The following is a 23580-nucleotide window of genomic DNA, read 5'->3' as shown; positions in this document are numbered from 1 at the left end:
TGCAACAGAGAACACATGGGTACAGAAGATTTTAGAGAAGGGCTAACAAAATGTGGTGGGAAGCCATTTAGAGGGAAGGTAGATAATAACAAAATGCCAAATGTGAATTGCAACTGCATGGCAGAGTAAGGCATGGCATAGAAGGTGAAGATAAAAGGTATTGATGCTGTATTGATGCTACAACAGATAGAATACAAATATTATTGAGGGTGGACGATGACAGAAGCATACAAGAAGAAATCATGAGTCTATGAACACTGCTGCAACTGAGAGAGAAGGGGTTAGTTGATTATGTTATACTTGACACAGCAGTAGAAATGACCCAAAGGACATTTTCCTTCTTCTATGATAGAAACCAGATTAATTTTTTAACCTGGAAAATCTTTATTTAATTTTTAAGCTGAAATCTCTGTAGGCTGTAACATGAAAAGTCAGGCTTCAGATAATTAAGTGTAAACATAGTACAAACAAAACAGAAGTAAGCAGATGACAAGTAATTAGAGCTTCTTTCCTATTGCACCCGAATTCCCCTCTATCCCGACATACTGGTTATGTGGATAATGCAAACAAACTTCACAGAGCAATCCTACAACTCCATGAAGATAGTTGAATCTTATCACATATATGCTCTACTATAACATTAACATGATTGTAAAATTAGGCAATTCTGTGTTTTTTTTTCGTCCTCGGTAATACAATGGACCCTATTAAGGGTTAGGATTTATGATGAACTCAAACTTTATATTCTGTTTCACTGTGAGGCGAGCATTCGGCTATTGTTTCAAGAACCCTGCCTAGATTGGTAATGCCATCAAGAGGAAGATCTGATAAGGAGTATGTGGGGAGATTTCAAGCCAACAAGCTCCTTAGAACCAAAAATGAGCTCTATTGCATATGCAGCATCGTGAGCATGAAGCTTGCGATAAGTATATAGAGAGTTGTCTTCTATGCTTATCCCATTGTATAAAAGACGGCTAGTGATTGACATTGCAAATTTTACATATCTTCTTTGAGAAACTCTCAGAAGTTGATGAAATTTGAATTCAATATCTATGGAAATTGCTTTAGAACCCTTCATATTGATTCAAACTGAAAGAAACCAATATCAAAGCCCCTTGATCTTCCAATCCTCCTTCCAACCAATCACAGATGTAGCCTTAAATGGTGGCCTTTGTTAAAGGATGCCTCATCAATAAATTTCCAAAACATCAGTCAAATTGTTAGTACAGTGGCTCCCCTTTGTCAAAGCCAACCCATGTCACACGCAACCTTCTCATCTTTCCACCAACAAGTCCATCAGATCTACTTTTCCGTTTGCAAACTTTAAAAAGGTTCAATCTTTGTTCACTCCTTCAAATGTTCAATCTAGATATCTGTCGACAAAGACTAGTACAATCCCAACATCTCATTTCTCTATAATACTACAAGCAACAATAGAGCAACTACCACAAAATATGTAACCTCGTACCTTCAAATTTGTGGACAAGTGCCTTCAGGAACAACCACCAATACATTAATATTCCATCAAGTATTCTACCTGGATCCCGTTAGGACTTAAAATAGTTTAACCATAACTTCCCATCCCTTGCAAGTATTGCAAGCAATATTGGTGCATCCATCACTACATCATTAGACTTGATACCTTCAAATACATGTAGCAGTTCCCTGACAAAGAACGACCATGGATACCACCAAATATGCTTGCCATTGCATGAAATGAACTTCCTATATTTAATAATTGCTAGTGTTACCCTGAGTTTCCGGGACAGGGACAGTAGGGGACAGGGTGACAAGTTTCTGGGATGACAATTCTTTTTGCCAAGATCAGGAACAGCGAAGGGACAGCGAGCGGAAAGCTACATAAAATTAAGGGAAATTTGCAAATATACATGACATTCATATGAAAATATGGAATAGCATGCCATTTAAACATCATAGAACCTTAACACACAAGTATACAACATTTCATTGTTTCAAAACACAAGATGCATTCAAAATTTGGGAATTGGAATTCAATGTTCATTGTCAATATCATATATGCCTATGATAACAAAAAATACGTAAATAAGTTTAACATACAAAACCAAGATGCCCAAAGGCTAAGTGCTGCCATGCAGTTTCATGTTCAATATAAAAATCAAGATACATAAAAACAAAGCACACTGCTGATCCTATTCTGATTCAGCCAACTCTGCATCGGAATCAGAGTCATATGAAGGCGGAGAGGGATAGAAGAATAGTTCTTTTTGAAGCAGCAAGTATTGAATGGGCAGGTTTTGGTGCAGGAGCACCTAAGCACAAAGGCATACCAGGAGGCTACAGGAGGATAGAAGGCATATCATGATTTCTTATGGTCTTTCAAATGTATTATGAGTCCAATTTAATCAATATATAAGGCTAAGCAAAGCCATGTCATCAAATTGTAAAAGTTGTCAAATTGTCCTAGTAAGGACCTAGTTTGGTCATGTAATGTCCTATTTTTTTTGGAGGAGTTAATTATAAAGTTATCAATTAAAAAATATATATATTACAAGGTAACTTTATATATTAAATAAAAAATCTTCTAGAGGTTGCTGGAAGAAGCGGAGAAAAAATTAAAAAGGAGGCTGACCTATCGAGGAAAAAAGAATAAATAGGCATTGAGAGCTCATTGCCTATCATCGAGATTTATAGTGATATTTGTTGATGTGCGTTGTGGAGCCTAGGGTTTCTGCAGGTAGTCACAATTGGCCATTGAGAACGAAGACTCTCAAGTGGTATGCAATTTTGAGGGTGTGAAAGATCACCTGAATTATTGCAGTGGTGGGAAGGATATTTCAGTCCTTTCACTTGTGCTCAATTGCTGGTTTGGAGTTTTAGTTGGAGTTGCACTTTCATCATATCATCTTCAGCATTCAGTCTCCACCATTTGATCAATCCAAGTTCTTCATTTCAATCTGTAGTTGCAACAAGTTCTCAATTGTATCCAGCCAGTTAGGGTTTCTCTATAATGTGCCATATCATAATGTTTTGGTGCTGAAAATTGCCATACCATTTGCAAAAACATTTGGTTTTCATTGAATGAATGCATTGGCACTATTATTTCTTTTATTCAGCAATATACTTTCAGCAGTGTATTAAATTTAGGGTTTTTTTTAGTGGCCTATTGGGAAGGGTCATTACAGGTCATATGGTCAAATGTGTTAAAATAACCCGTGGAAGAGTAAGAAAGATGTAAAAAGTCGTAAAACGTCCATTTTGATATGTGTAGAGGATTTGTGCAAAGCTGTATAGTCAATGTGATAAAAAGGTAAAAGTTACTCCAAAAGTTGTAAAGATGCAACATTGTAAAATGCAAGATTTTGCAAAGTTGCACTCCAAAAGATGTAAAAAGAGGTAGTTGGTTGGTCTAAGGTAGTTGGGGAGGCTTTTGATGGTCAAAATTCTTTAAATACCATTGTATGTACAAACCAAATCAGAATTTGAGTTGGAAGAATATTTTGGTATGTTTTGGTGTATTCCATACTAGTCATTTTGATTGATTTTACTCTTTGTTTTACTGTTTCCAGGCCTTGTATGGCCTGGCCTGGAAACAATGTATAATTAGCATGGATAGATGGTATATTGATTTAGCCTTCCTTTGGTTTTGATTTGGAGAGTTTTTCCTGAGAAATAAAGAAGTTATGCAAATTTTGGAGAAAGTTGCTATTTGCAGTTTTGAGATTATTTGAAAACAGTCATAATGCAGTGTTTGGTACGGACACATATGGAAGAGTTAAGACCTATAATTGGATTCATTTGAAAGATATGTGAATAACCTTTCATTTCCTTTTGGTTTGAATCAATTTTATTCAGATTTGAGAAAGTTGTGATGATTTTGGTGAAAACTGATTTTTACCATGATTTAACCATTGGAAAAATTAATAAGTTGGATATTCAGAAACTAGATTAACAAATGTTTCATATTCAATTGGTTTGGATTCATTTGGTTTTGTTTTGTGGAATATATTTGATGCCCTAGCAGCAATAAGAAGTAACTTTCTGAGTTCACGACAATAATATGGATCAGAATTGACAGTCTGAAACAATTGTTGTTTGAGGGTTTATGTTGGAAAGTTAATGGAACCAATTGGAATGTTTGAGATTGTGTATCAGACCAAGTGAATGTTTGGTTTGGTTGGTTATGGGTTTGAAGACCCTTTTGCTATAGGAACCTATCATATATGTATGTTCAGTAGCTTCAAAGAGATATTGTTTTGCCTCTAACAAAGTTGTTTATATGAAATGAAGAATGGATCAGAAAGATCCTTGGAAGTTAAAGCATTTTTCATGATGCTCTGCATCAGGTTTGAAAAGAATCTATTCTGGCTCATGAACACCTAAATGACCAACATCTTGCTCTGATAATGTTTATGTGATTGCAAAACCAGTTCTATTGTCGTATAAAGAGATTAATACCATGTCTGTCATTTGTTTTTGCTTGTTTAAATTGATTATCATCTGTAATTCTTGTCCCATCTCCAATTCTACTATCACTGGATTCATTTCTTCATTTCTAATTTAACCGTCTTGCATTTATTTTTGAACTTGCCACTGCTGTCAATGAAAGAGCAGGTGTAAAAAGCTTGAAAATTTTATGCATGTGAAAAGAATGGAGAAGATCAAATATAAGTCATGTTTTTGGCTTTTTAGGGCATGTAAGAGGGTGGGGCCCACAAACCGACCAACATAAAAAATGAATAGGCATTTTATTTTATTTTTAAGTAAAACTGTAAAACGTTGGGGACAGATGGCCGTCCCCAATACATTTGGGGGAAAGCTACAGTGCCCCCGATCATCCCTAATACTTCCAGTTGTCCCCTTCTTTTTGGGTGATGTCCCCAAGTTTCTAGGACGCCTCCATCAAATTTTCAAAATTTGGGGACGTTCCCCCAGTCCCCAAGTTCCCGAAACGTCCTTGGTACTGGGATGGGGGAAATTAGGCCTGGCACACATCCTCGGGTAACCCCGATAATTGTGTGTACATAGATATAATAACAAAAGTATTAAAATTCTCCTGAAATCACTGGTGGAAAAAAAACAGATCCAATAGCATGTACAACAAATTCAACAAAAATTCCCACAGGAATGAAATAAACGAAATACAAGGATCAGTAATCTGAAAGCATAACCACTTCAAGGGAGCAACACCCCAAATTATTTGAATCAAAACTTAACACACATCATGTTTAAAAATGACATCTGGCACAAGTATACAGATAATTTAGGTTAGGGAAACCTTAAAATTAGACTGACTACCTAAACATCATAAATCTGGAAATTATCTTAAATTTAATCAAGTGGTATCTGCATCATAGGTCATCTGCACTATAATAACTTTGTTAAAGTGCAAAGATTTAGGATCATATCATACCTCCTCCCCTCCTAAAACATTGACTTAAGAATTGCCAAATGTGGAGACTCCTTCAAAAAGTGCTCATCTCCCATGGTCCAAGCAGTATCGCCCTTTGTAACTTCTTCTATTTTCTTAGTATTTATAAGATCCTCTATCATTGCCATATTGCTCAACTATTTCACTCTTTTCTCCATCACTACAGGTTCCCCAATCAGTTTTTGACTTTTCCTACTTCATCCAACTTTGCAAGCTCTGCCTGTGGAAGAATCTTATAAATTAAGACCTTTCTTTAATCAAGAAACATGAAAAACTAGATGTACCCCTGATCAGTGAAGTAGGTTCAACTTGTAGGCAACACTACCAGTCTTTCAAAGGGGTTTATTAGCCCTTATAAGTTTTTGTGCCAGCTTATTTCCATTATGCAACTTGAGAGATGATTATTCGTAGGACTGCACCTTCAAGACAACCTAATCTACTTCTTCAAAATAACTCCCAGCCCTATATTGATCAGCATGCTACTTCATTTAATATGAAGCATGGCCAAAATAATCTTTAAGGATACAAGGTAATCTATCATTGTTGCACATTAAGCCCCATAATTTTAAGCTTGAAATGTACCTTATGCTAGGGAATACTGGTGGTGTATAGTCATTGAGGCACAGGTGTAAAATGTATTGCCATGCCACCATTTGGCTAATGACTGTGATTTGGCACGTTGCTCTTGATTGTCCAATGCGAAATTACCCGGGTTACCTGGGGACGCATCCCCAACCTAATTTCCCCCATCCCAGTACTAGGGATGTTTCGTGGACTTGGGGACGGCTAGGGGACATCCCTCCCACGTCCCCGATTTTTGAAAATCAGGTGGGGGCACCCCGGAAACTTGGGGATGTAACCCAAAAGAAGGGGGACAGTCAGGGACACCCTAGCCGTCCCCTAAACGTACCTGGGGCGGCCATCCATCCCCAATGTTTTATGCAAAAAACTGCAAATGCCAATTCCTTTTGCCTTATGGTGGGTCAGTTTGTGGGCCCCACCTTCTTACATGTCCTAAAAAGACAATAAAATGGCTTATACTTGATCTTCTCCATTCTTTTCACATGCATTAATTTTTAAGTTTTTAACTTCTCTCTCATTAACAGCAGCAGCAAGGTTAAAATAAATACAAGAAGGTTAGAATACAAATGAAGAAACGAATCCAGTGGTAGTAGAGTTGGAGATGGGACAAGAATTATAAATGATAATCAATTTAAACAAGCAAAAACAAATGACATTCATAGCATTAATCCCTTTATACAATTATAGAACTAGCTTTGCAATCACATACAAATTAGCAGACCAAGATGTTGGTCATCATAGGTGCTCATGAGCCAAAATGGATTCTTTTCAAACCTGCCCATTCAATACTTGCTGCTTCAAACAAAACTATTATTCTATCCCTTTCTGCCTTCATACGACTCTGATTCTGATGCAAAGTTGGCTGAATCGGAATAGGAGCAGCAGTGTGCTCTGTTTGTATGTATTTTTATTCTTTATATTGAACATGTAACTATATGGTAGCACCTAGACTTTGAGCATTTTGGTTTTGTATGTTAAACTTATTTACATATTTTTTTGTTATCACGTGCATATATGATATTGACAATGAACACTGAATTCTGATTTCCAAATTTTGAATGCATATTGTATTTTCAAAAAATAAAATGTTGTATACTTGTATGTTAAGGTTCTATGATGTTTAAATGGCATGCTTTATCCATATTTTAATATGAATGTCATGTATATTTGCAAATTTTCGTATATATTTTGAAATTTCCCTATATTTTATATAGTGATCCCCTCGCCATCCCCAATCTTGGCAAAAGAATTGCTGTTCCGGAAACTTGTTCCCTGCTGTTCCTGTCCCGGAAACTCGGGGTAACACTGGAAGCAACACAATAACCATCCACAAATTTATTTGCTTCTTGTCTATCAACTTTATTGAGGATGATACAAAAACTGGTTTACTGGGTTCTTGAGTGTTGAACAATTGGACAAGCTTTGTCCGAAAGTTACTGGAAATATGATACAGGTATTTCAAAAAATGAAAAATTCCAGTTACAAGAGAGCCTGACATACATAACACTAATATGAAGTTCAACTCATGATGAACAGGGTGTGTATGGAACTTGCATACGGGAATATACGGGAGGCCTGTGTGTGGTTCCATGCATGTGGTGACTATGCAGTATACATAACTAATTACTAGTAAGGGACAAATAAATCACTCCTTTAAAATTTACTGGGGTCAAAATGTGTCTAGCAAATATGACTGGACAAGAACATAAAAACATACAACAGTAATGAGAATTATACACTCTATCAGCATAGGTTGAAGTAAAATTTGTAGAAAAATCTAGATTCTGTAGTATTTAGTGCTGCTTATGAATACAGACCTGACCCTTGCGAAGCCCATCAGAGGGACACTTTAAGGCTTCCTCTAATAATGCTATGACCATGTCAGAAGATGCCTGATCTTGGCTGGAATCTGCCAATGCATATGCCTTAAGAAAAAAGGCTTCAAATGACCTTTGAATGGTAATTGACTCTTCTGCTTTCACCAGCCCTTCTTCACAATGGCCTGTATCATAAAGGATCCAACCCTCATAGACAAGACGCTCATGCTCACTGTTCGCATGTTGACGGGCCAGCTGAAGACTGTGCATTGCTGCTTCAGGACAATTTAACCTAATTCATAGACAACAACCAAGTCTAAAAAATTAACTAGATAATTTGCAGTGCTGGAAATAACATAAATAGGATCCAAAAAAGGAATCACAATTGGGCACAACTAAATTTTGATTACTATACAGAATATATTAGATTAGTACCATATCCATACCTAAGGAGGAGAAGAGACTGCCTGAAGAAAAGCAAACCCTTCCCACTGCCAGCATCTGACTCGACCATTTGGTAGATTACAGAAAGTGAACCAATGTCATCCACAGCTGACCACCGATCATATAATTGCATCCAGCAGTCTGCAGTTGTCCAGTGCTCTACATGTGGAAACAGCAAACTTCGCAATTGAGAAGCACCCACACGCCCCCCGTAAAGCATGTAATTTGGATTCAGAGTCAAGATTGCTTGGATATCACACAATGCACCTCTGTAATCCTGAAGAGCCAAGTAGAAGCAAGTCCGAAGCTCCAAGCAATCGAGTGTCAACTTGAAACCTAAAACACGATTGATTTCTGCTAGTGCAGCATGTGCACTCTGTTCTTTCATTAGCACAGCAGCTCGGTACATGAATGGATAAGTTAAAGTCGGATCCAAGTCTGTTGCTCTATCTAAGTCCACCCACTTTCCTTTGCCATCACAATATAGAGACCTCTCTTGGTACATCCAGCCTAATGGCTTGCATGAAGACAACAAATAACATATATCTTCGTATGCAGTAAGCTTATATCCCCTGTGGTACTTTGCTCTTGCTAGGCCTGCATAAGAATATAAATGGCCTTCGTGTACAGCGGCATCAAATAGCCTTTCTGCCTTTTCATACTCTTTTCTTGTAAGCATCACACAACCTAGCTGATGAAGTACAAATGCATTTTGCCTGCTGGTTTTTGCACACTCACTCAAACACTGCAGGAAGAAGACTGACTTATCCGATCTCATATTATCCTTCATCGCCACCTCACTTAATAAAGAATATAAAGCAAATGAAGCATTGCTTGCCATGATTGACCTTTTTTCAGCATCAATGCTGTGAAATATTCTTGCAACTTGTTCATCGTGTAAAGAATGTGGAAGTTCTCGTAGGATTACCTGAAGGCAGGAAGCCACCAGAACCTGAGCACTTTCTTCCAAGCCATAATCTATAAAAGTTATGGCATCCTGTCTAGTGTGGATAAAAGATGCCAAACTTCTGTCACATGCATCCTTCAGTAGCTCACAACAAAACCTGTTTGCAAAAGCCAGGATATCTAGCAAGACTTCCGGTGACTGAACATTTAGTTTGCCTGTCTTACTGAATTCACAAACAGCCCGCATGCCATTTGCAGAAATACCACTCTCTGATAAATTAATATCTGTTTTGCGCGACTCTTTGAAACAACCATTCAGCATGGCATGAAATGGGACAGAAATCGCTGCAATCTTTTGCCGATCACAAACTATTTTATCCTCTCCAATGTGGAAGACAACAAAATCTGAAGGAGGACTCAAAGAGTCACTTTCAAATGAAGGTTCTTGATTCTTTAAAATGGGAGAGTTCGAGGAATCATTTGAGGTTGCTTTTTGGGAAAATTCTGATATGATATCCAAAGCAGTAAATTCTTGCTTGCATTTGCTGCATTGAGACAGCAAGTCACGAATCATCTCTTCCCCCTGTTTCTCATGCTTCAACCAGGCTGCATAAATAACCTTCTCATGGACAGTAGTAGCATGTCTCCAAGCAGACCGAAGACTCTGCCGCAGTAATTTTGTTTCACCAAGGCCCCTGAAAACTTGAGATTGCAATAAATACAGGTCTGATTTTTCATTTTCCGAAGCAGCTTCGAGCTCTTCATGAATCCGAGCCAGCACTTCCACATAATCTATAGGTTTGAAATATGGCTCTATAGGAGGTTCTGCAAGTTTGATTAGTGATGAGCTGCAGGACAAAGTTTTAGATAAAATAAATACAAACAGGTTTTAGAAGCTACCTATGCCAAGCACACAAACTGAAACGACTAGCTCCATTTTAACATCAGTCACCATTCATCTAGATGACCTCAAGTGCATTTTACAAAAACAGAAACAAGAGCTACAGGTGTACAGCAGGAAGCACTCCTTTTAAGCATTTCTAATGGACTTTAATAATTAATTTCATGCGATTCCTCTGAAATCAAAATGATGTATGTTTCCTCGAAAGTTCAATGTTAATGATATCCAGATCAATTACAGCATCGCAAAATTTTCACTGTATACTTATCGCGTACGTTACAAATTGAAAACAGCTCTTGTCTGGGAGAAAAAAAAAAAGGTGCGGCCTATTCTGTCTCCCTCTCCCCCACTCTTCCCTTACGGATTGGAGCTTCTCTCCCATAAAGTTCACACCAAAATGGAAATATCACGTCGCCTATAAGAACTGGAACCTTATTACTGGATACAGCCAGGTTATGATAAAAACATGAGATTTTAAAAACTAAAACCGGTACAGTCAAAGTTCTTCATCTGAGCAAGAACTAAATTTCGGATCCCCCTCTTTGTCCAAACTCAAAAATTCGTTCTCCACGCCGTCTACCATAAACAAAATGATTTCCATAAATTATGGCTTTATAAACAGAGTGTAACGAGCATACATACTTGTAAAAGGAAGAAGGATCTGTACAGGACATTCTTGTGAGCTTGCCCCTTTCCACTTGAAGCCACGACTGGGGGATCCTTTCAACAGAATGATTGGGCTGAATATGTTTGCAAGAATCTGAGGCCCACAGGCTTCTCATCTTACAAACCAAGCACAGAGAAACCCCGCAACTAGCCTAACCCGCCGCAAACCTCCATCCATCACCAAAACAGCAGAGACATTTATACTCCATCCTGTAATGAACTTCTGGTAACGAACAGATGGGGAGAAAGGAAGCCTTTTTCTCAGTTTCTGGAAAGCTGTACAGCGACGTCTGAAAGGTCCATTTTTAAAAGCACAAAGATCCCTCTAGAAAAATAGTGGCAGCAAAGTCGCCGTATATATTTGCAAGCTGTAAAGAGTGAAAACAAGAGATTGAGAGGGAAGAAAGTAGTAGCCAGAAGGCATATCCATCATCATCCAGACTGCAGCTTGCAGACCCTGACAGCTTCTGCTGAATCATAAATATATAATATAGATTTAACTGTAAGAGGGAAAATGAAAGGATTCTTTTATTTACTTAACCATGTGATTCCGCCTGTCTCTGATTCAGTCTGTACTCCCTCCTCATCAACATCAAATTTCTATTTTGTGATGTAAAATCCGTGGAAAAGGCGTCAAATTAGTCCTAAATTTCACGTCGATTATTTTAATGCAAGGAGCAAATCGAATATCTAATTCAGATTGCTTATAATTTCAAATTTGCTTTTTCATAAGCGCCCATAGTCTTTCTTCCACGATAAGCTTCGTTAATCTCCTCCTACTCATTCATAACTTTATCGACCAATAAAAATAGTAATATGTGGAAGGGAAAAATTCACACTTCCATAAAATATCTTTGATTGATTATAAAACAAAGTTTTTATTGGATGGTTAATTTAGATAAGGTAGATCAGATTAATGTCTACTTTTTCTGGTTGGTTGGTTTGTTTTGGTGGAGACAAAGAATGAAATTGAATTAATATTTGTTTGGAGGTATGTGTAGGGATGTAGAGTTTAGGGTGATTAGTTTCAAATCTATATATACAAGCATTAGTAATTATAATAACAAGAGATATTCTTGGGCTTGTTAATGGGCCTTTGAGACCAACATAGAATGGAATGCGCCAAATTACGGTTGGTTGAAAGTCAACTTCAACGGGGCCTCCAAGGGGAATCTAGGCCCTTCTAGAATAGGGGTCATAGCAAGATCGAAGAATGGTAGCATCGTCGCCCTCTCTGCTAAAAGAATTAAGAATGGAACTAATAATCAGGCTGAGTGTTTGGCTGCGGTTGAAGTCATAATGATGGGCATCAAATTGGGTGCACGTAAATTACACATTAAGGGAGATTCCCAAATTGTGGTGAACGGTATAATGAGGGGGTAGTTAGAGGCTTGGCACCTTGACAAATATGTCAAGCAAATCAAGGCACTCTTGCAAGAGATTGATGAGTTTAAGATCTCACATGTGCTCAGAGAAGCAAAGTCGATTGCAAACTAGCTTTCCAATATGGGGGTGGCGGGTTCTCTTGAAGAGAACTTTGAACTTTGGGAAGATTTTAGTAGCAAAGCACCAAGTGAATTGGATTTGATGCACATTTGTGATATTGGCCCTGATTCATAAGTAAACGCACTAATTCAATAATGAGGAAATAAAAATTGGAAATTTGAGTGTAAGCATCAAACCTCGTGCATCATTGGGAGGCATGATTAGGCTTAACTCTGTCTTGAGATATGATTGGGTGAACAAAAATGCTTATTGTTCGAGCACCATTGAAATGCCATTTCATGTGATGATAATTTAAAGGTTGGTAAGTGGCAATAGCTTGCCAAGATTCCATCACTTCTAATGATGATAAATTTTGTAATAAGATGTAAACAGTAATAGTATATCGGGAGGGTAGGTGTGGGAGTACGATGGTTTGATCATGGATTAAGAACTTTGATGTAACTTCTATTTTTATATATTATTATCTATCATAAAAAAACAAGAGATGCCCTTTAGCCAAATGGTTCTAGAACTTAGATGCAATCGAAGTGAAGGGTCTTTTATTGTATTGCTTGTAATAGAAGCAACATTTTAATATTCATCATTGCCTTGGTAAATAAGAAAACAAAACAAAAAATGTTGAAGATGAAAAGTGAATAGTAAATTACCAAACAATACAAAAAAAAAGTTGCTTGAAACATGGTTCTCATTTACCAAGATAACTTATTATGCATGAAAGTAAAAATATTTTATTTTAATCAACCTTTTAGTTTCAATTGTATTCTCTCCATTAAAAAAATAGAATTATATTCCATAAATAAATAAGTACTGTATTTTGTCTATAGAAAAATGTAATTATATTGCATAAGTAAGTAAATATTATATTATGTCTATAGAAAAATATAATTATATTGCATAATAAATAAATAAATATTATAAATTAATGTTCACTTCAAGTAATAAAATAATATTGACTTTCTACATTTTATCAATTGATATTCAAACAATTATAAAATTAATATTTATGATTATTAAATTTTAAATTTTTATACAAACAAGTTGAAGTTCCAATAGAGATTTATAGATAGAAGAAAAGATATGAAGAGAGAATTAAAAGAAAGACAATGATATGTTATTATAAGAAATATATAAATAACAATAAAAATTAAATTAAATGAATAAACTACTCATTTCTATCATTTCAAATATAAATTAATATATTAGTTTTTAAAATATAAATTGTTGATTCAAACCACTAAAATAGTTGGTTAGTTTAAGGGGTATATTAGTTTTACAAATTGTGAATTGCTAAAAAAAAATTAGACCAAGACTGTAAAAAAGTAGCTAGTAAAACATAATGTAAACTAAAAAAATAGCGTTTTACAATTGGCAAAAATAAACATAAATGTAAAACTAATAAATATATTTAAAATAAAAAACATAAGCGTACAGAAATATCATGGCCCAAAAAAATATTTTCATGTTTCTACTTTTTAATTCTATATTTGATCTTATAAGAAAAATAAATTGTGATAATTTATTAGACATACATTTTTACCCAAGATGTGAGGTGGAAGATAAAATCATTATTATTTTTTAATCTAATCAATTTGTTACAAATGTCAAAATGATAAAGTTGTAATTAATGCATTCATTAATGCATGATAGACTTGTTGGAAAAATATGTAAATTTTTGGTGAAGAAAATTGAATTTTGTCCCTACCAAAAATGAATGAAAAATATGATTTATAAAATAATGAAAAATTAACAAAAGATATAAGCATTAAAATTTCATCTAATCTACCAATAGTGGCATGTTGTGATGGTTAAGTTGTTGTGTTGTTATCCTTGCCATCAAGGTTCAAATCTCATGGGAATGAGGTCCATTGTTTGTGGCCTCACTAGTTCATAGCTCCAGGTCAAAGTGTTTACCCCTCTTTAAAAAAAAAAATTCATCTAATCTTTTAGATTCTATGAGTTGATTGGTCAATTTAATTGAAAAATTAAATTGAATAAATGCAATAGTATCTTACCTTTAGGAACTAATAATAATATCCTTAAAGTACTATTCAATTATCAATATAAAAAGTACTCAGTTCAAAATATATATTTTGTATAATTATTTATAATGAAAGTAAACATAAAATAATATTTTCCTAAAAATAAACCACATTTTTAAAAAAATACTAGTAATAGTTGAATAAAAATGTTCTTCACTTATTTTTGTATTATTATTCTAAATAAATTATAAAGTTTAAATATTTATGAAAGTGAAATAAATGATTCAACCCTAAATGCATTATGCTACACGTAATAGTATAAAAGTGTATAAAATTGAGATAAATGAAACTTAAAATTCTAACTTTTGTTCGCAGGTGATGATGTGTGGCATCCTACAATACTTTGGGATAGGCTAATCTCCGCACAAAATGCACTAAAGACAAAACAAAGAAACTTTTCAGCTTTTTTCAGATTCACAAATACGTAGTGATTTTTTTCCAAAAAAATTGTTGTTTTCAACTACAAACTATGTAGATCATGAAGATCAAATGCTGAAATTTTTAGAAAAATCCATGATGTTTTCAATTTTTTGAAAATTGGTCAACTGTACAGTTTGTAGGAAGGATAGCCACACCCCAATACTTCGCCTACCCTCACTACGTGTCTACACTACTACTTTATAGATTAGATGCCCCTCCAAGAATTAGATCACAACAGATATGAAGAATTCTTTTCAAAGGCCTCCATAGGGAGCTTTGCAAGTTCAATCCTATAATGAAGAAGCTCCTAAAGAATGACCTTTCTTTAATAAAAATAAATAAAAGTGGAAGTTTTAGTGTTCACACATAGAAGATATTGAATCTACAAAGGATGTGAAGTCGGTGCTCGAGAAAGAGGAGTTGAAGGAAGCATTCTATGTTTTTGACAAAGATGGTGATGGTTTTATCAACCCATCTAAGATTCAAAATGTTTTACTCAATTTGGGTTCATAGAAGTGAAATACTTGGAGAATTACGAGGCAATGATGGTTACATTTGACATGAATTTTGAAGGTTTTATATTTGCAATGTTGAGTTTCTTATTTTCATTTTGTTTCAGTGGTATTTTTCAAAAAAAAAAAATCTATATAAAAATCTCCAGATATACTGATTGTATACGATTGATTCATTTTTTAATACCATATTTTTTTTTGTAATATTATTTAATAATACAATTCAACATGTGTTATTCTGCAATCATAAAATATCTTTGGATGACTCCTGACATAGTTTTGACCTTCCTTTGTAGTGACACAATTGTTTAATCCCCCTATGGGCATCAATTACCATTTATGGAGGAATATATACAAATTCATAATAATAATTGATATATGCAGATGAGTTTGAATATAATAAGAACTGATATACAGGAAGCATAATTCAAAATAACAAAATCTACATAAATGATAAAGAAAATTTAGACAATTATATGTTAAATTCTATAGTTTTTACTAACATCCTTTCTGCTTGTGTCAAAATGGAAGTTTTTGTAACAAGATATGTGTGTCCATCAAGAAGTGACATATCATCCTAGTATCCTTAAGTAACGTGGTCTTATGTCTTGAAATACTTACATGAGATGAACAAAAAAGAATTTGTTGAAAAGGCTTTAGAGACTGTTGTGATGTGGAGCCTAATCAGACTCACAGGTTTATTCAGCGCAGTTTCCCCCACCCCTTGTGGAATCCTGGGGCAACACCCTCGAAGTAAAAAATGATTCTACTATTGTAAAAGGTGTCTGCTGTTATTTTTCTATTAGATGACTTATTTTAGCCCTAATTTTGTAAGTGGAAAAAGCTTGTATAGAATGGCTTAGGGTTAGGGATTTCATAATGTAAGATGAGATTGTAGTTTCTTGTGGCAATATTGAGCTATAAGGGATTGCAGATTGTAATGATTGGATAATAATAATATTGCACTTGTTGTTGGTGGATGTAGCCTAGGGATTGGGTGAACCACATTAAATTCTTGTGTCTTTTGTTCTCTTTTGTGCGATTTATTATTTTATAATATGGGTTATATTTGCATGTAATTATTATTTATGTTCAAGGTTAATCCTAACAGAGACTTTGAAATAGATGCATTGGTAGGTGTAAACTCAGGTTCAACAACCTTTGCCAGCATCCTCCCTTCTTGTTATAAAATGAGAGCTTTGAGAAGGGTATGGACATCCATCAAAGCATAATAAATGTAGATCTCTATCAATTTTAATGGTTGGAAATACTCTGATAAATATGTTTGCTAAATGTCGAAGCACCTGGACAAGGACTTGTGGCTATGCAATATATAGGACATCTAAATATTATGACCTCTATTTTAGCACCCAAAAAGCCTAAAGTATTGGTGTTCATGACAAAAAAAACCATCACCATTAGGCAACTTGTCTAAATTGTAGTTCAAGAAATTATTCTTCCTCAAAAAAACAAAATCATACAATATGATTAAGACATTATTTTCTAGCCTTCTTTTTCTATGATAAATTTCTATTGTTTACATATTGGATTCTAATTTGATGGTGTTAAACTTGCTTAAAATGCATACCATGCTTTAAAGCTCCCATTTTAGAATAGCAAGGAAGTGCACTAACAAAAGTTGTAGAAATTGGCTTCACACCTACCAACTGCATTTTCCTAAATGCCATCAAGTTCTTGTCAACAAGACCATGGGCGCAAGCCAAAATCATCATGTCATCCTTTTCCTTGTCTCTTTGCAGCTTCTCGTGCTTGTATGGACTTTGCTTCCTTTCTGGCTTGTATATGGCCAATACTACGTGAGGTGGTAATCAATTTTGTGAATAGTGCCATCAACAACAAGAGGCATACATCTCATCATTCAAAACCTGGATATTTGAATATACACAAAGGAGGGAATGGAATATAGAATATAGCTTGCATTTTCTATGGAATTTGAACTAAATTTTCTTTCCATTCAAAAGTTTTCCTTCCTTAATAAATCAAATAGCTTGAATGAGACAAAGTAATTTGGGGGATTGGAATGAGGCAAAGTAACTTGGGGGATTGGAATCATACCTTCCTCTTTTTACCAATGTTGAGGACAATCAACTCTACCAACTTTTTTTTATGTTCATAAGGAATCTCAATGCAATGGCTTCGCAAAAGGGACTTTGTGGGCTAAAGCAACAAAAAGACTTCCCCAAATCTTGTATGCTTCTACACTTTGACTACATATTTACCAGGCCTCTAGCTTTATTTGTCATCCCATTGAAAAGAAAGATAACACAAATGAAAAGAAATGACCCAGGCAAGGTAAAACCTACATGTCGTCAGAAAAGAGGATTAATTGTGACATGTGCATTGTTGAGAGACTAGAACATACCATAAATGCATGAGAGGATGTGAAAGAAAATGGGTATTTTGGAATCCAATAGAAAACCTTTTGAGCAAAAGTCACAAGAGAATAATACTAGCAATTGCACATCTAAGTATGTGCAACAAATAGTCGATAGAATTGTTTTGTAATTAACATTATTTAAAGAAAAAACCAAACTTTTATATATATATATATATATATATATATATATATATATATATATATATATATATATATATATATATATATATATATATATATATATATATATATATATATATATATATATATATATATATATATATATATATATATATATATATATATATATATATATATATATATATATATATATATATATATATATATATATAATGAAAACGAAAACCTAAATCAATTTTAAAATTCAAAAGTTAAATAAATAGAAATTACAAGTAAATAATCATTTTTAAAAACCTCATCGAAGAATCTATTATGAAAAATTAAGAAGACAAATAAAAACCAGAAGCAAAACTAAAAAAAGAAAACACAAGAACATGAACACACAAAACAAGATCACTACTCCCAAAGCACAAAAGGAGTGCGAAACCCAACAATCTCGCCACATGGAAGCCTATAATCAGAATATGGGTATGAAGTATGGGGATGGCAGTGCACCCTCGTGGTAGACCTCATTTTTTATCCAATGTTGATTTTGATCCATAGATTCTTTTATTGTGAATAATTTAATTATTTATTTCATATATTATTTTTAACCTTCACCAACAATGATATTTTTTGGTAAGTAGAACCTATTCTTTAAATTTTAGCCATATGTGAAATCTTAAATATATTCAAACATTATAGTTTTCAAGGAATTGATGTTTAATACAGCTATGGTGACTTCTTATTCTTTGTAAATGGTTTTGCGATGGATTGTAGGGAATTATACGTCCTTGTAATTCAAGAGTTGTCCTCTTTGATAACACAAATGTGTCCACAACAAAGATGGAAAACAAAGATGGAAAATCAAGTAACTAAATTAATGGAGATGGTAGATCGCAACTTTTATGAAAATAGAAATCGCCCTTATACAAATGCATTGTTTGATAAAGCTAAGGTATGTTGAATTTTGAATACATAATAATATGTACAGAAACATATTGGAATTGATTATGTAAGTATGACTTACATTGTTATGAATCTTATTCACCTCATTTGTTTTACTTGTTTAGAGTATGACAATGCAATTATACTACAATCGAGACAAGGATAAGGGTTATGAAGATCAAATTAAACAACAAGAAAGGTTTTATGAAGAGCAGATCAGACAATAAAAACCAAACTAATATTTTAAAACATAAAATTAAAATAATTTTAAAAATAAAATCTAAATCAATTTTAAAAAGCAAAAGTTAAATGAGAAGATAAAGCGAAGCTTACTTCTGGAGAAGGGGTTTCTCCCAACTTAATAGATTGGGTGAGGTATTTCCAAGTGGTTCAACAAATCTGCTTAAGCTTAGATCTTATCAACTATAGATTTGGAGGTGGGGCATTTAACACCTAGAATTCTTTTGAGAGCAGATTTTAGGAAATTGAGGGTTCTACAAACCCGTTTGTCAGTGATGATTACAAGGCAGGGCTATTGGCATGGAAAATATGAGATTGTGTTGTGTGGCATTTAACAACTTTATCTCATGTAAAATGTATGCCCACTTGAAAGTAATGGTGAAGAAATTGTTTGGTTTGGAAGGGATTTTAGAAGATCAGTCATAGAAAGATACAACTTCAAAATAAATCAAAACCAAAGTTGCAACGAAAAATGGTAAAAATTACAGAAGTTGTGAATAAAGCGAATAAATTAGCATTTCCCATATTTGTAAATCATTCCTTTTCTAGAAAACAATAACATCAACAATCAATGGCAAATAAATTTTTCCCTAATAAGGATTCGACTTTTTCCCAATCAACATATAAGCAATACGAAGACAGGCTGAAAGGAAAATAAGCGATCCCCTTTATTTCGATCAGCAACATATTTGTAGTTTCAAACAAAGATCATTCAAAGTTGAACATAATTAATGCCCTAGTTAAACAACATGAAGCCAGGGATAGGAAGATGATAAAGCTAAATAAAGATCCATGTGAAAATAGCAATGGGTGGCAAATTGTAATTTCAAATAGGAATCTAAGAAGAAACACATTGCCACAAAAAAAGAGGCCAATGATGGAAGCAAATAAAAATCACCAGAAACAGTCCACCCAAATTATCAAATCAGTAGAGGAAGAAAAGCGAATGGAAAAATTGGTAACTTTCCCAGTAAAAGCAGACAAAAATTGTAAGCAAGCAATATATAAACCTATCAAAATTTCTAAAGCTAATTGTATTTTGCTAGGGAAGAAACAACAACAAGCAAACTTAGAAAAAGTACTTAGGGTTCCTAAGAAAAACCAAAAAATCTATATACTGCCACATAAAAGGGAGAATGGTAATTTACATTATACAAAGCCGCCAACACATAAAAGCAATATGGCAACCCCGCCACCAAACAAGGTAAAGGAAACAAATTGCTATAATTGTTCTGATATATTAATCATTAGTGACAGGTACACAAAAAAAAAGTGGAAGGAATGCTCAGAGCTAAGAGTATATGTTTACTAGGGTGGACCAAACAAGCATTATCAAAATTGACAAAGAAATTATAGAAGATCTGCAAACAACAGGTAAGTATTAGTACTTCCTCAAGATAGTCAAATTATCTTCATTGCAAAAATGAAGAAATTAGAAATAAAATACTTTCGATATCAAAATGCTATTATAAAGGGCATGTAGTTAAATTTCAAACTTGGATACCTAATTGGAATGACGAAAAAGAGCATATGATACCAACTTGGTATGAATGCAATAATCTTCTAGTAGAAATTAAACATTTATATACAGTATTCAGAATAGGTAAATCAATTGGTAAACTTATAGGTATAGACTTAGAGTATGACAAAACTAGTAATGTTAAATTTCTAATAGATGAGGAACCAAATCAAAAAAATATTAGGAGAAAAAATATTATAACAAATAGATCCATTTATGAGATTGAATTTAAGAAATATGAATGACAAATTAAAGGCATTATTAAAACAAATCTAGAAATTGATCATAACTTGTCAACCATAGAGGAATCCTTTAGAAATATTAGAATAAAGATGAAGGAACAAAAGATTAAGGAAATTAATAAGGACAAAAATAAGAAGATAGAAAAACTAGATGAAAGGAAAAATTTTGAGCAGAGCACACAAACAGAAAATACACCTATAGTAAAAAAGAGTAAAGAACAAAGTCAACTGGAATGTTCAGAAGCACCAAAATAGAGAACCGAAGATATATACAAGGAAATGATAACAGTAGCAGCATTGAAAAAATGCAATATTTGTCACAAGGAGAATGATAACTTGAAAGAAATAGAAAGAAGCATTAAAGAATGGTATAAAATGACACATGAGATTAAATTACTATAGGCGAACATTGAAGATCGAGCTATGTTAGGAGGACACTTTCATCAGGAACACGAGGCAAGACAACAACTTACAAATCAAAGAAAAGAGAAGGAGAATTGTAAGACAAAAATTGGGGTCAATATGGACAATAGGATGGTAAATAGATCAGATTTAAACTATTTTGAGGAAGGCACTAGTCACATACATTGGGATGGTGAAGACATGATGCTTAATAAGGATATGAACCAACAAACAAAATTGGCAATGGAAAACACAAAAGAAGAAAGTTTAAAGCCAATAGAGTGTATAGAAGATCAAGAAGAAGAACATATAATTCCAGTAGTAGATTCAGAACAATGGAGTAATATAACAATTAGAAAAATTCAAAAAAAAAAAGTTATAAATTTTGGCTAACACCAATAGATGAGAAAGATATCTTTGGAATTAAATCTACAAAGGTGAAGGATAAAACAGAGGAATATAGTATCCCTCCAGAAGTTGAAGCTTTTCTAAAGGAGTCTGAAATGTACAATTAGGAAGATTCTATCACGAAGATTGAACTTATTGAAGTCTCACAGAATTAGGAGGAATTTGGGATACTAAAAGAGACCCCAAAAACATTGGAAAATAAAAATTTAGAAAAAGATACAGATACAGATGTAGAAGAAAATGAAATAACAGAACAAATATTAAAAGATTTAATAAATGGGGAAGAAGATAAAGAAGGAACTACAAAAGAAAATAATAACCATATAAGTATAGATAATTTGGGTATTTCAATTAACCAGGAAGGATTTAGAACTCCAAAATGTGATAAATCAAAATTGAAAAGAGGAAGAAAATCACTTAAGGAATCAAGAGAACTAGATGGTCAAGCCAAGGAACAAAAAAAGATATTTGAGGTTCTTAAATTTGGGAAGAAGAAGTGCCTTGCCAAAGAGAAATGAGGATCATAACATTGGAATACTAGGGGCCTAAATGCTCCTAGTTAAAAAAGAGTGTTAAAACATAACCTAACACTCTTTGAGTCAGATATAATTATGATACAAGAAACTAAGCTTAAGAACAGGAGGGGGGGGAGAAACTAAGAAAAAGACTAGGTAGATGGAATGCAGAATTGAAGGAATTAGATGGAGCATCAGGTGCAATGGGAATCATTTGGAATACCAAAACAACAAACATTAAATTATAGTATCAAATAGCAATTGGATGGGGAGTGTGGTTTCAAGTGATAAGCATAATCTCCAATTCATTCTCATTAATGTTTATGGTCCAATACAAACTTCAAATAAATAGAAAGTTTGGGATGATATATCTGGCTTTATGAATTTATATCCTGAGACAAACATGATCATAGGTGGTGACTTCAATGCCATACTTGACCTCAAAGAAAACTTTGGAGGTTCTCAGATTTTAACAAGAAACATAGTAGAATTCAGAGAATGGGTCAAAGTTAATAAATTGATAGAAATACCAACCAGCAATGGAGTATTCACATGGAATAATCGAAGAAAAGACTTTAGTTATATTGCAAAAAAAATTGGACAATTTATTTTTCAGAGGAGAATTAACAGAATTGGATCTCAATCACTGCCTCCATTCAGCCTATTGCAAGATCAGATCATTATCTAGTCAAAATTGAATTAACAAAACCTATAAAACCTAATAGGAGTCCCTTCAAAAGTGAAAAGATGCGGTTCTTAGATAAAACATTCATGGAAAACCTTAAACAATGGTGGGATGAAGGCAAGTTTATAGGATAAAATTGTTTTGTATCAAAACTCAGAATGCTCAAAGAAAACATACAAAAACGGAATAAAACACATTTCAATAATATATTCCAAGACAAATTGAATAATGAAGAAGATATTTAAAAACTAAATAATGAAATTATTAAAAATGGTACGGACAATGAAAAATTCATTAAAGAAAAAGAACTATTAATCATACAAGAAGACATTTTAGCAAAAGAAGAAGCCTTTTGGAGACAAAAGTTGAGGGAAAAATGGTTAGCAGAAGGAGATAGAAATACAAAATTCTTTCATAACAATACAATACACAACAGAGCTCTTAAAAGTATTACTCAAATTAAAGATAATAATGGTAGTAGTATCGATAATCTAGCAGAAATTGCTCAAACCTTCGTCACATACTATGAGAAAATATTAAAAAATTATGACTCATCCAATTTAACCAAACAAAAAATTATGCTCAATAATATACCTAAAGTTATCACACAATTTGACAACATGGAGCTTAATAAACCTTTTACAAAAGAAGAAATCAAATTAGCCATTTTTAAGCTTAGCCCAGATAAATCTCCAAGGCCTAATGGTTTCCAAGCTTTTTTCTTCCAAAAATTCTAGGAAAACTTAAGGGAAGAATTATGGAAAGCAATAGAGGCGGCTAGAAATGGGGGATCAATCTTAATTGAAATTAATCATTTTTTTTTAGGATTAATACCAAAAAAAGTTGCAGTAGTGTCACCTTCATATTTTTGCCCCATTGCATTATGTAATACAATATATA

General features: G+C 33.7%; 1 protein-coding gene across 11 annotated transcripts in view; it reads right to left on the bottom strand.

Annotated features, from left to right (window-relative positions):
• EOL1 (ETO1-like 1) overlaps positions 1–11514 on the bottom strand; it is a 68562-nt gene extending 57048 nt beyond the window's left edge. For 4 of the 11 annotated variants that reach the window (XM_089807384.1, XM_089807385.1, XM_089807377.1 and 1 more), the window contains exons 1-4: positions 11263–11514; positions 10703–11094; positions 8256–10007; positions 7810–8101 (exon numbers count right to left, since the gene is read on the bottom strand). In XM_089807384.1, the coding sequence (XP_089663510.1) occupies positions 7810–8101; positions 8256–10007; positions 10703–10842 (2184 nt within the window). In that variant the 5' untranslated portion in view covers positions 10843–11094; positions 11263–11514. Of the gene's footprint in view, positions 1–7809; positions 8102–8255; positions 10008–10059; positions 10195–10702; positions 11095–11262 lie in introns of those variants that run through there. The other 7 variants (XM_089807376.1, XM_089807379.1, XM_089807381.1 and 4 more) reach the window with 5 other exon arrangements.
• Positions 11515–23580: the final 12066 nt, after the last annotated feature.

Source organism: Cupressus sempervirens, chromosome 10 (genome assembly GCF_028749045.1).
Source record: "Cupressus sempervirens isolate cs-2001-9-10 chromosome 10, ASM2874904v1, whole genome shotgun sequence".
In the NCBI taxonomy this organism is placed as follows: Eukaryota; Viridiplantae; Streptophyta; class Pinopsida; order Cupressales; family Cupressaceae; genus Cupressus; species Cupressus sempervirens.
The sequence above is the reverse complement of the archived record's forward strand: the minus strand, read 5'-3'. Positions and strand labels throughout refer to the sequence as shown.